A 14,164-nucleotide genomic window follows, 5' to 3' on the forward strand; every position below is an offset into this window, starting at 1 on the left:
AAGCGAGACATTATACCCAGCTTACGTAACGACTGGCTTATAATGGAGTTTGCATAAGAAAAAAAAAACATAGGTGGTCGTCCACAACAACACCCAGATCTCGCAACTGCGCGGTCTGACAGATAGTTTTATTTTCCAGAACATATACATAGAATACATTGTTACGCTTTCTACACAGCAAGGTAACTTTTTGTTTTGGGGGATTTGAGAGAAGATTGTTAAAACTGCACCATTGTACCACTGAACGAAGATCGTTCTGCAGCGAAGTGCAGTCAGTGATTGAGGTGACCTGCTGAAACAACTTCACGTCATCTGCGAGCATAAGTACTTGAGTGTGTTATACGCACGACACCAAAGCATATATAAGTTTTCATGAAATCACCTAACGACCAAAGCTTTGTTAGAATAGAACAAAGCCACGCCTCCAAATTATGTCGCCTCAACGAAAACCAAATACCCGTAACAGTTTTATTCTGACAACCGAGGACTATTACATTGTCTCTCCTATCATCCAGGTTAGCTTCTGACGCCAGTCTATGTAAAGATTGCTTGCATAATAGTGGGGACGATAAAGGTTTTTATTTGGAGTGATGTCGGTATGTTACGTGACAGCGAAGGAATTAATATCAAAACGCGACTTATATTTGTACTGAAGTATTGCCGGTATTTGTGAACAATACCAAATCCCTATATTCTCGACTGCGGTTTTACCGTCAACACACCATAGCCTATCTCGCTTATAAAGGAGACGCGAGATAAACTGTCTTTGGGCCAAACATCGACGCTGCACGTTTATAGCTTCAAAGATGAATCAAAATCCGACGAGTGAAACGTTAAAGAAGTTGAGACAGCGCGTTCTTGACTTTAAATCGTCATAAAATTTGCCTTTTTGTGACGTTCCGTGCTTAATGTTATTGGATATGCCGTGCTTTATTTACCTTGCGCACAGGTTCGTGTTCAAGCATCAGGCCTCTGGGTTCAGTATAAGTTCAAGAACACTTTGATTATCACTTAAGTTGGTGTTAGGTAGCAAACCACTATGGAATATTTCATCAGTTTCTCACGTGCGACTTACCGTTTCAATAAATGTTTGTAAATACAAATGCTGATCGAAACCAGTTTCAGCTTGTACTTCTTGAAATAACGAATCGGCTACGATGGTAATTCCCATGTGGTGGTGATGCGCTGAAAATCAGGAATGTTAAAAATGTCGCAAAACTTAAAGTGATATAAAGTGGGCTCTGACTCATGAGTTTTGAAAGTAAGGAAAGAGTAAACAAGCTTTGAGAAAAATTGCAATATTGCGTACAATTATTTTTACAATGTCTTACAGCTAATTAATTATCTCTTCCTGCTGCATTTTTTCTAGTAGGTTATGGTAATTTACCTTTAATTAAAGGCTATATTATTTTTCGTTGACGTGTTTAAAGTGTTGCCTTCAAATTGAAATGCACACGAAGAACAGATTTAAAATGCGTTTATGTGCAACAAGACTTCCGAAGAATAAATTCAAGGGGCCATAGAATGAGTTTTGAGATGTTTCAAAATAGCTAATGTGACTAACCGTCAGCGTTCATTGAACCTTTAAGTAGAATTTGTTTTTGTTTCAGAGAATTGACGTCTTAATAAGAGGGAAATATAACCCGAGTTAACTCTCCTCCCCAACTCAAGATACAGATGGGAAATCACGTGGATTCTGATTTAGAATCTCAATGGAAGTAGTTAACTTAGTCAATGATGGCTACCTGGGTTAGCCGTTCGTGTGTTTTGCTCTTAGTGGCGTGGCTTTTAGTTATTGCCTTTTCTACAATAGTTAGTATTATTGAGGTATTTGCAGTACTTTGCGTAAACATATCGAGTGTTCTGAGAATTTCCTGTAAACACATACTCCGCAGCCTCGTAGGTGCGCGTCCATATCACAAAACACATATCACGAGTTGTATAAGACGGAATGTTCTACTAATAAGCATTAAGCAGAAGACACACTAACCAAATAGTTCACGTTGTGCCACATCTCACACCGCACTACAGCTTAGTCGTATATTGTGACTGCAGAATCCATTAAAAGCCGTGCCCGGTTCATATGCGCTGATTTTAACGTGGTTACAGCGGGGATGACTTGTGAACAGTCTGCGTTATTAACGCCGGGACATCGCACTATATATATTGAATGATTGAACTGTAAACGTGTAGATAATGTCTCGGCTATAAAGTCCTATCCATTATCAGTACTGTCCACATAATGTCACGTTTTGTCTCTCATGTATGCTTTTATTTTTATTACTTGCCACAACATAAGCAATATTTGAAAATGGATTTTTATAATTCATCCTGAAAATAAGGAGGCACGACGTCGCTAGACAAGCAGGGAGATAACCCTTCTCCTTTCCTCAGGCGCTGCTGACCGCTGCTCTTTCACGATCGCACATGGAAATCTGCCGCACGGTTATCTCGTGCCTTTGGACAAGTCACCTATAGTCGCCGAGGGTGTCACGGAAAAACATGAGTGTTATCGCCACCCACTATACCCAGCAGGGACCGTCCACATCAGCATATGGCGACATTCAAGCTCCGTAAGATCACATTCTACTTGCATCAAAAGATGGCTACAAAAGCGAAGCATGATGACGGCCAGTTGGGGCCCGGGGTCGCTAGACAAATGTCGATGAAACACCTATTCTGAATGAACACCTATTAGTTACTAAAGAAGTGAATTGAGTTTGATTGCGATGTCGTGCCCCTACGACCTGCGTTTGCAGAAATGGCTACGTTCTTACTGTTTGTGTTTCTCTTACGTGTTTAGGTTTATTTTGTTTATGTCTGGAGACGTGGAAACGAACCCGGGGCCTCTAACCGACAGTAAAGAAATTTTCATTTATTCTGGCTGCTCTCCAACGAATGGAGGCTGCGCAGTCAGACATGCTAGCGAATTCGTGTCCTTAGAGAACAATCAAAATGCTACTGACGCATCGGTTCAACAGTTGTTTTCCAGGATAGGTGCTGTGGAAAGAAGGTTGGCCGGGATGAATATTACAGTTGTGACCCCATCTGATTAAAATATGCAAGTCGACTTAGCAAATAATACAAAACAGTGCCATTGCAATGAATATAGGCCTAGACGGTCTAATTGTTCATTTTTGGACTGCTTAGATAATCGCATAAAAACGTGGGGCAATCAGAAGATAAAGTTATCAAGTTTTGAGTTCAAAACCTAGCAGTACAGCTTGACCCTTCTAAACTGGAAAGATTGCACCGCCTAGGGAAATTCCAGCCGGAGAAACCTAGGCCAATCATCGCAAAATTGGCCCGTTTCAAAAACAAACAAAGCAATTTAGTGCCCGGTTTGAAACTTAGACACACCTTATGCCGTGCGCGAGGAATTTTTTGCGTTTGTATCACTTGCCCGCAGCAAACGTTTTGGGTACTGAAAGAGTATGAACGAACCGTTTAAGGTTTGTTTCAAGAAACCTTATGTTTCAGACACCGGGTCAAAGACGAAACAAACGTTTCGTCTTTCACTCGGTGTCTGAAACTGTAGTTGAAGTGTCATAGCTACGTGCATGTAATAAAAACAAAGTATTACCGCCATGCTCTCAAGCTACTGCTGTGCGCGGTAAAAATCAAGTTATTTCCACCCTCTTCACGCCAAAACTTTACGAGTTTTATAGCATACTTGAGAAGAGTTAATCAGGCTCAGTTATCCTCACAGAAGCTTAGGGTGAAACCTGATATTGAAGATAAGATGCTTTTTCTGAGCAATTCATATTATAACGTTTTTCGGCATAACCCACAAGACCAGAGGGGCAGGGGTTGGTTCATCGCAGTAAAGAGATTTATATCTTCTTTTCATATCTGTTTAGCATATCATGGGTTGAAATTTAATGACATATGTGTTTCTGCGTCACCGAATAAGGTTGTAATAGGCGTGTGTTATAGGCCACCAAATTCTACTTCGTTATTTCATACTGAGCAGTCATCTGTTCTAGCTGCTATGAAGGTTCTTTTCCTGGAGCTGACATGTTACTATTTGGCGATTTAAATTTTCCTGTAATCTACTGGAAGCATCTATCAACCAAAGACTCAACCACTTTTGCACAGTTTCAAAATATGTGTCTTATGTTTAACCACACACAGCTAGTTAATCAACTGACTCGTCCTCATAACATCATTGATCTAATACTATCTACGGCACCGGCCCTTGTCAAGTCAATTAGCGACGTACTAAGTGATTATAGGCTACTACATGAGAACCTGTCATACCCCGTTTTCGTCAAACATTCTATTCCCAAAATAATTTATGATTATAATGAGGCTGTTTAAAAATCAATAGAACATGATTTGGCAATCGTTTTTGAACATACGTTGCAAATTTTCATTTTAGATGAGCAGAGGAAAACTGGTCATTGTATAAAACTTATATGAACGATCACGTAAATATGTTTCTTTCGACAGCCTGTGTACTGAACGATCCAAGTAGTTCATGGTTCAGCAAAACGCTGCTCTTTTTGCGTAACAAGACAAAGAAACGTTTTTCAAAGGCTAAACATGGCAACACCTCTTAAGCATTGGATGCAAATAACTTTGCCCTTAAAAGCTACAAAAAACCTGAAATTGGCTTATAATTAATATTCTTTCATGACTTAGTGTTCATCTTAAAGAGTAACCAGAGGAAGGTTGTAACTTTGTGTTACCAAAAAGAATTGACCCTGCCATCCAACCAAGCCGCGACAATAGTGATCAGATAGCAGAAAGTGACTGCTCTCCAGTTTTAACGAATATTTTCTTTAATTTTATTAACGAGTGCTTGGACACTGTTCTCACTCTCCCCGAGCTGCCTTACGAACTCATGTCTCCCATCAGTATAAACGCACCCGGTATTCAGACACTCATTTTTAAACTGAAACTATCATTGTCCGCTGGCCCCGAAAACATCACCTCAATAATTGTAAAAAAAAATACTCTCATCATTTCTGGCGAGCTCTTGAAATAAAACTAAAGTCACTCTGTCTTCGCGAGCTGCCTCTCTTCTGACTGGAAGGTTTGCAAGGTCATCCCAGTCTTCAAGTAGGGAAGTCTCTCATCTATCTCCAACTATCATCCGATATCCTTAACTTACGTCTCATCTAAACTTCTTGAGCATAAACTCTACTCTTATATCATGGCTCACCTAACAACCAATATATTTTTTTGAACAGCAACATATATTTATAAAGGGTCTTTCCTTTGATACGCAAATTTGTCACTTCATTAATCACCTACATACTAACTTTGTGTGTCCTGCTCTGACGGACACCGCTCTCTTAGATTTTTTAAGCTTTTGTTTGGGTACCTCATGATTGTCTACTCTCTAAACTTGCATCCCTTCGTCTTGAACCATTGGTTTTTCGTGGACACGTGACTTTCCTTCTTTCCGCGTTAAGTACTTGGTTACAAATGATCACGAATCTGCCATATCAAGTATCGCGACTTAGTGTTCCTCTGGGGTCCGTTCTGGGGCCTTCATAAACGACCTTTTGTGCATCCATTCCCTTTAATATATTTGCAGATGACTGCGTCGTCTCTAATAAGGCCACATGTGTGCACGATAACGTTAATCTTCAGGAGGACTTGACAAAAATTAACAAATGATTTAAAGAGGTGGCTGATGCCGTAAAATATATCTAAATTTAAGCTAATCTAGTTCACTAGAAAAAATTCATCCTATCCTATCAGTACTGCTTCGATTATAATTTGATTGATTCCGTTCTTTTGTATAGATATCTGGGCGTCAGACTAACATCGGACCTTTCCTTCAATAACCACATCGAAGCTATCTCTGCGGATAGTTCCATAACTCTTAAACATCTTTCAGGAAAACCACTATGCGCACCATCACATGTGCGCTGGCTGGCATGCGATAAATTTATCAGACCAAATGATCCTGGACTCCATCCCCACCCATGTCCGCTTTGATCTCTACGAGCATCCTACCAGAGTGCGGTCATGTAGCACTAGTGCGTGATGCACGTTAGTGCCGCCCGGCTAGCAGTGGTCCTGCACTCGTTGAATTTCTAATATATTTTTTTCATCTCTCAAGCACGAAATCACAAATAACATTATACCGCACATTACTTTAGTGAATGGGTGAAATTGAAAAGCTCAGATATAAGATGGATAAGACGCACCTTACGCCGCCTTCATTTTCTAGTAACACATAGCGTGAACATACTGTTTTCGTCTTTCACTACCATACACAGCGTTCTTCCCAAACGTGAGGAAATCAATGCTTTCTCAACCAATAGCCCGAGAGAGGTTCTGGTGCTGACTCAGAAGCAGCAAAAATTTAAACATTCTGATAATGAAATACTTGACCCCATCTCTAACTTTGTTATCAATCGTTGATACCGCCTAGATAGAAGGAAGGGGGGTGTTAATCGCTACAAACTTAGTCGTGTGTTTACACGTTTTTCACGTAAATAGCCTTTTAGAAGACCTATGGATCGATTTATTATCAAACTCAAATAGTATTCATTTGCCGTATGCTGCATGCCTCCTGATTGTGACGAAAAAATTTGTGGCGAATTCCAGATGGTGTTAGCTGTATTAGAAGTGGTTTTCCCAACTGGAACATTTTGCTTTTCGGAAATTTTAATTTCCCTAATGTTGATTAGTCAACCTTAAGTTCATCATCTTAAAAAGCATAGTGTTTTTTAACTTGCCGATTTTAATTTCGTTCGAATTATTGATCAACCAACGCGCCTAAACAATGTTCTTGACATCTGTCTTGCATCTGACTCCGACATTGCCACATCTGCATTCTTCATTCGCAGATTTAGCGATCACATGTTGACTCATATTACCGAGTCACTTTCGTCTGCACCAAATGTCGCTACGTCTAAGTTTATACTATACTATCAGAATACAAATTATAACAAACTTAGAGTGAAACTTTCATTATTTTGTGAAATTTACGTGATGGACCTTTATTGATCGCACGTTTCACGAAAACTGGGTGTATTTAAAAAAAAAAAAAAAAACGTTACGGGTGCTTGTTGTTGCTTTTGTTCCACGTGTTCTGATTCGCTGCAATAGCAATCAACCATGCTATACTAAAATCTTGAAAACTACGGATAACAAAAAAAAAAAGAATTTTTAAGTTAGCGAAGAGGTGCAATTCTGAAACTGCTTGTGGAAAATATACAACTTGAGCAAAACACTCTATGGAACGCTTCCATTTCTTCAAGGATAAATTCTATAGTTTCGGCCTACCTTCAATGTTAAAGAAGAATCCCAAAATGCTTTGGCGACTGATTTCTCCTATCGGATTATCGCGCTCAATACATTTGACTAACAATGGAGTTAATCCTGTTTCAGATGCCGAATGCCCAACGGTCTTCAATAATTTTCTTCACGAACTTCGCAAACGAGGATGTTTCCTAGCATACCTTTAACACATTTCGTTCGAGTGAACTGGAGCTATAAATGCTGCCAAAGAAATATCTATATATATGTATATATAACGGGCATGGTGGCGGGAGGTCGAAGGCGTGGGTATATAACTGAGAAGAAAAAACCCTTACTGGAAACAGCAACAACGGACGATTTAATCTTCGACGTTTCGGCCGGATTCCGGCCTTCGTCAGGAAGAACTTTTACAGATGAACGCGGGTGGTATTTATACAGTGCTCCGGTCGAGTCCAAATTTCGGCGGGGTGACGGTTGGAGCTTTCGTGAGGTAGTCAGGCCGATGAAAGAATTGGTCGGTCACGGCGTTTTTCTCTCAAATTCATCGCACTAAAAACGGTGCTAAAACGACTTCGTACGTGTATTTATGTGCACTGTCGGACACTGTTGGCGCGAACGCGGCGTCGGCGATTTCCAGCATGGGGGATATACATGCCAAACGAACGAAGGACATCTGGAAAATCAAGAGCGGCGCCAAGAACTACGCAGCAACACCGGATCAGTAACTCGCAGTGCATGTACGACCAAAATAAATTGAAGGCCACGTGATCTGTTCCGATTTTAAATAAGTGAGTACCGCTTTATTTTTTCTGTCCTCAGCAAAGCTGCGTGTTCTACGTTCAAAATATCACCCGCGCGCTAGACATCTTTGAGAACAAATGCACGATAAAATATGCGCGGCAGAGAAAACAATACGAAGAGACACCTTTCATATCCCACGGACTTTATTTTCTACGCTGAAGGTTTTTATCCGCTCATGCACGACGGGATGATTTTCATATGGTGACAGGACTGGCATATTATCCATATACAAGCGTCACCGGAATGCTAACGAGCCTTGAACACACTCTATATTCGTTTCGATCGTAATTTTGCTTTAAATCTTCGCTTGTTTTTACACACCTGCTGCGAAACACACGTTTGGAACTGAAATGCAGCGAAGTTAAACATCGCTCACTGATGAAGAAAAATGCGCTAACCAAACCAATTACACTTTTACAATGTTAATTAAGACACATATCATTCGGTACGACCGAAAAAACCAAAGTGTTCCATGTTATTTTCCGGCGAAGAGACAAAATGCACGCGCTTTTTCCCATAGGAATGCACAGGAGCACCGCAAAAGTAGACTGGTTGCTGTCTGCTTCAATTTGCGTCACGGAAGTCGCATAGACACTAGCGCCAGTTGAACCTCTGGCGTACATTATAATAACTCTATGGCTCACGGCACTGTACCTCTCGACCACTTTTTCGTTGTAGTCTCAATGCAGATGACGCTGAGATTACCGCAATTTTGTTTTCTTAGCCACTGGAAGCTGTGAAGTTCTTGTTTGTCTTGCGCAGGAAATTTACGGTTGCCTTGGTCTAAGGTAGATTTATAAACCGGTTTCAACCTGCTTGCGCTTGTTTAAATCGGTAACCGAATCAAGATTTGGAATGCATCACAGAACCGGAACCGGACCGGAAGAAAATGAAAAGTTACTGAAGCCGAACCCAAACTAAACAGCAATAGTAGAGAGTTTAAGAATAGGAAGCCCCCAAAGCTTGGGGTCTCCTGAGAAATAGGGCTCACCATTGGGCATGCGCCAAGCCCAAAGTGCATTTTGGGACTTGGGTTGGCGCTCGCCCCCAAAAAAATTCTAAAAATAGCGTGGGACCGCTATTTGCTTCAGGCCGGGTTGCGTGGGCAAACATGGTGGCACCCTTTCCGCTCACTTCAGAGCAAATTCGTCATGGCCGGCGCCATACTAGCCACGTTCATCGCCAGTGAATGTTGCAGTAGGCTTTCGCTTCGCTTTCTCTTGCCCAAATCATGGGGAATGAGCGCTGAGCTCGGCCAACTTCAAAGATCGTCTTCTGATTCTGGCCGTTCCTAAGCCTAAAGAAACGCGCTAACCGTTGACATGGCAACGTCTCGCTACTTACGAGACTCCGAATGGATTTCCTTGGCTCAATAGGCCGAGCGTTCGTGACAAGTTACCTGCAGCGTAAAACCGAGTCTTCCAAGGCTTCCAAGTAGTTCTAGCGCAGATCTAAATAAAGCAGCTGTTCGCAGAGTATGCTGGCTCGTGTTCGTCTCAGTTTCAGCTTTGTTGAAGGCTTGAATAATCGTCGACACATGGTCAACGCGGCAAGGAATGCCTAAAACTATCCGAGACTGAGGACCAGATTAGGGCGCTACGGATTGGATTGTTTTGGCTGAAAATGGCTAACAATATTTATGCTGATTTTAGATTGTCTCCTCTTTTAACCGGGAGGACTTGGTTTTAACTGTTATTTGCAAGCAAAAAGTATTTGTTAAGCGCATATGCTTTACGTGTGTCTAACACTATTATTATTATTATTACGTATTAGGCTGTGTACCGCATCGGGTCTGCAAGCGGCAAACGAAAGAGCGCCGTGCTGCGCAGCGAAAACCCTATTATATAAGTATCCGGAGCGAACCCTTTTCCGTTAGGGTCCCCTAATTTCTTAGAGGCACCAAAATTTTGGGGCCCCGCCCACTATTCTGAAACTCCCTAATGACCGGTTCGTGACCCTAGTCTTTACACCGTGCTCTACACATCGCTATCCTATTAAGAGGCAAACATGATGAAACGCCTTCACCGCAAAAGCATACCATTTTTGCACACGTTCGTCCAAAATGGGTCCTTTGTTGTTCCATCACCGCTATCATCATCTGAATAAAAAAAAGGATAAAATTTGATTTCTCAGAGACACTAGTTTAATGGCACAGGAAACGACAACATCTAGGTAAAAGCGTATACGACGTCTATCATAAATGACCACCACTGATAGAGCGGGTAATGCCAGCACTTCCCCTTATCTGCTATCTCACTATGTGATAATTACGGGCTGTTGGTGCATTAAATAATTGAGTCGTGATTGAGCCTAACGCCTCAAGTGTACCAAGACGCGAGACTGCAATTAACGTGGCTGGGTCTAGGATTATTATTACCGCCAAAGGGGTTACGACATGAAATTAAACAAGCATATTGTTCTTGAAATCGAATGCTTGAAAGTTACTTGATATATATACCAAGTTTCGCAATTTTTAGAGTTCAGTAATTGCCATAGTTAATTTTCGAATGTAGAGCATTTACGTTTCGGGAACAGGGAACACTGCCCAAGCCAGTTACACCCGGTGCCCATAAACCACGTGATCGTGATTTTTAGTTGAACGCTTAACCAGTAAAGGCGCCCCATGCTGGCCGAGCTCGCCGTGCCAAGGGCGATCGTACACTCACGCTACTCGGCTACTCCAACGTATAAACTTGCTCTCGTCCCCTTGCCCTTTGATCTTCCACCCCGCATTCACGTGCGCGATCGTCGTGGGGGACGGCGAGTTCGTCCCTTACGATCTCATCGTCATTGCTGGAACTGGTCGAGAATTGCTATTATATACATAATGGTCATTGCATTTTAATCTGTTTGCGCTATTTAGACACAGTTACGGGTTATGAACACGTTTATACAACTCTAAAAGGCTTAGATAATACTAACTTATGTTTCTGAAACGATGCCTTCCTAAAAACGTTATACTTCGAACCAGAACCGAGTATTTAGTTGTCATTATCATCACCACAAGGGTATCATGTGAAAATATTGCATTTCTGGTTGACTGCTGCCGCTTCACATGTCTCCAAGTTGTCCGAGTTGCTCGTCCGCTTCGAGGCGGGCTCGATCTCAGCAATCTGTGATGCAGCGCGGAAACTCGGGAAAGCTAGAGAACAAACTGGCCAGCAACACTACCCATAAATCTTCTGAGAACATCAATCTTATCGCTGCTGCGATACGTGTTGAAGACTCCCACGAAGCCACTGATGACTTACAAGTCATCAGTGTTTTAACAGCCACTGATGACGTATATGGCATCACATCGGAAGCGCGTGCCCTAAACGTGGAAGGTAAGCGTGGAAGGTGACTCGCGAAACGCCGAAAGAGCCATGTCTGCGAGTGCGTGAAAGGGGGGGGGGGGGGACGCCACGCAATGGGCGGCGTATATCACCGACCAAACAAACACAGCAGAATTTACGACTGGAGCGGATCCGGGGGTCCCGCACATAAATCGATTTACACACAAATCTTTTGACTCATTAAAAAAAAAAACAAAAAAAACGGGATTTTGGAAACAGAGAATGGGTCCTAGCAGTATTGCTCTCTTATATTTTATTTATAGCATGTCTTAACCCCATTAAGTGTATATCAAGCTGACCGGTGCATCTTTTAAGAACATACAACTTTAAAAAAAATGTCATAAAGGATCGGCGTTTTAACGTAGTTCTTGTAAAAATGGAATTTAACCTTTATAAATCAAGGCGCCAAGATCCGTAAACTGAAACATGTTCAAATACAACAAAGGGAACAATGAAAATGTTTACAAATCTAATTTGGGGAAAAATATAAACCCGATCTCCTACTATTCTTAGTGCTTAGGAGATGCTCACACCATTTAATATCAAACACTATTGTGGATTAACTGTTAGTAAATTTTATACTACGCAAGGAAAGAAATACTCTTTAATATGTAATAAATATAGTATAGAATTAAGGTTTCGTTTAGGTCAGAGCGAAGTCAAGGTATAGAAGGCGTACGTGCCGAATACCCGTACTAACAAACCGAAACAAAGTCACAGAGCCGACATGACTTGGTTTTTTTGGCCGGAGAGAGCAAGCGACAAATAGACGACGAACGCTGTAAGGTTGCGGTTTGTTTTTACGGCTCAATTTTTTTTTTTTTAGATCGCAGTTTTGGTTAAGCTTTGGCCTTCAGTTAAAAAAAAGGATATTCAAAATTTACATACACAAACTTAGTTAAAAGTTTTCATTACCGTAGTTGTATACAGTTTTAATTTATTTTTATCACTATTGTAATTATAGCACACTTTATTCTTCATTTTTTCCTTTCCAGAAAATAATAGAAGCAGTCTTAATACCAGATTTAAGATTACCGGGGAGATGAAACACTTTATGAAATTTCAAAAAGCAAATATCAATTGCAAAGCATTTTAGTACTTTCAAGGCAAGAGCACTGAAGTTTTTGTTTACACGAGTTAAGTGATATTTTACATACCACAAACGACCAAAAGGATTGTTGAGGCAAGGATCAATATTCTGCTATCCACTTTCATGGCTCTTAGATAATCTGCGATGATAGTTGAGAACGACTCACGACTGCGGATGTGTGAAACATATTTATGCTATGTTCCGTAATATAACCTTTAAAGCTGCAGGTGCGCTGGGTTTTATCCTCCTGAACTTTGAAGCTACTCGAAAGTTTTTATTACTTATTTATTTTATTAGTATCAGCCTGCAATCCTTGAGCTCTGCGCTGCTGTTTGATCATCACTGTCTGAAAAACTACATTTTGTTTTTCGAAAATGCCCTTCAAAGAAACCCATGAAATGCAATGTGGAATTTTCCCGGTCCAGGTGCTTATTAAGTCTCTTGCAATAACTAATTTGAAGCAGCTTTCCGCCGAGAAATTGCAGACGTTATTGAGGTTGTTATGAAGGAGGAGGAGGAGGAGGGAGGGGGAGGAGGGGGAGGAGGGGGAGGAGGAGAGGAGGAGGGAGGAGGAGGGACGAAGAGGAGGATGGAAAAGGAGGAGGGAAGACGAGGAGGGAGGAGGGGAGGAGGTGGGGGAGTGGAGGAGGAGGAGGAGTAGGAGGAGGAGGAAGAGGGGAGGTGCCAGCTGCCCTTCTGCAGGCAAGTGATATCACCATTGATAAGTCACAGAGAGGCACCTATGAAAACGTGGCGTACTCGTTATCCAAGTTGCCCTCTATGTGATTACGGGTCTGTACCCATCGAACTCTGTGGCACGTCAGACGAAGTTGGTAAATTGTGTGCCGCCAAGGTCGACAACGGCTTGCTCGTGGTAGCTCTGTATCTCTCGCCTACGGCACTCACCAAATATTTCGTGCCAGACAAAGAAGAACTTCATACCTGTCATGCAGGAAAATATCCCATTGGGCCCTAGGGACGTGCACTCGCTGTTCTCCTGTGCCATCTCGGGGGAGCACGTTCAAGACTAATGCTGAGGAAATCAAAACCGCCGAGCAGTCTTCGACAAAGCCGACAGCAAGTAGGATGACATCGAGATTATCACGTGCGTCGCCAAAGTGTTGACTTCAACGCTGTTTCGTTCTCCCGCCTTGCTCCTGCTGTCTTGTTTCGTGGTACCGCCAGAACTTAGAGAGAGTGGTGCTACCAGACGTGAGAACTATATTTCCTTTCTCCGGCCGAGCGGTGAGCAGGAATACCAGAATATGTATATATATCTATATATCTATATATATATATATATATATATATATATATATATATATATATATATATATACACACACGTTTCGGCCCGCTGTTTTCGCTAAGAGTCTTAAACCCACGCCTTCGTCCCCCCGCCACCATGCCCGTTATACATATTTATATATAATGGGAATGAGTGAAGATGGACAAGAGCAGCCGTAGTAATATTGTGAACGAAGAGAGCAAAAGGTTATTCTTGAACTTAGTTCACAATATTACTGGCTGCACATGTCAATACATATATAGTGAACGAAGTGGAGAGAAGGTGATTGTTTAATTTATTCCATTAAAGTTAGGGAAATGGAAAGGGAACGAGAACTGTCGAAAAATTGGGCTAGGAGCGGGAATTGAGCCCGCAAACTTCGCCGTCCGGGGCGCCGCTTTGAGCGATTACACCCGCCCGGCTTCTT

At 41.8% G+C, this 14,164-nt stretch overlaps 1 protein-coding gene across 1 annotated transcript in view; it reads right to left on the reverse strand.

Annotated features, from left to right (window-relative positions):
* LOC120850268 overlaps positions 1–12,593 on the reverse strand; it is a 72,063-nt gene extending 59,470 nt beyond the window's left edge. Inside the window, exons 1-3 of the mRNA XM_040222724.1 lie at positions 12,518–12,593; positions 10,064–10,123; positions 1,076–1,185 (exon numbers count right to left, since the gene is read on the reverse strand). Coding sequence (XP_040078658.1) covers positions 1,076–1,185; positions 10,064–10,123; positions 12,518–12,575 — 228 coding nt within the window. The 5' untranslated portion in view covers positions 12,576–12,593. The remainder of the gene's footprint in view (positions 1–1,075; positions 1,186–10,063; positions 10,124–12,517) is intronic.
* Positions 12,594–14,164: the final 1,571 nt, after the last annotated feature.

The sequence above is a fragment of the Ixodes scapularis genome, unplaced genomic scaffold, assembly GCF_016920785.2.
Source record: "Ixodes scapularis isolate PalLabHiFi unplaced genomic scaffold, ASM1692078v2 PGA_scaffold2__306_contigs__length_199485367, whole genome shotgun sequence".
In the NCBI taxonomy this organism is placed as follows: Eukaryota; Metazoa; Arthropoda; class Arachnida; order Ixodida; family Ixodidae; genus Ixodes; species Ixodes scapularis.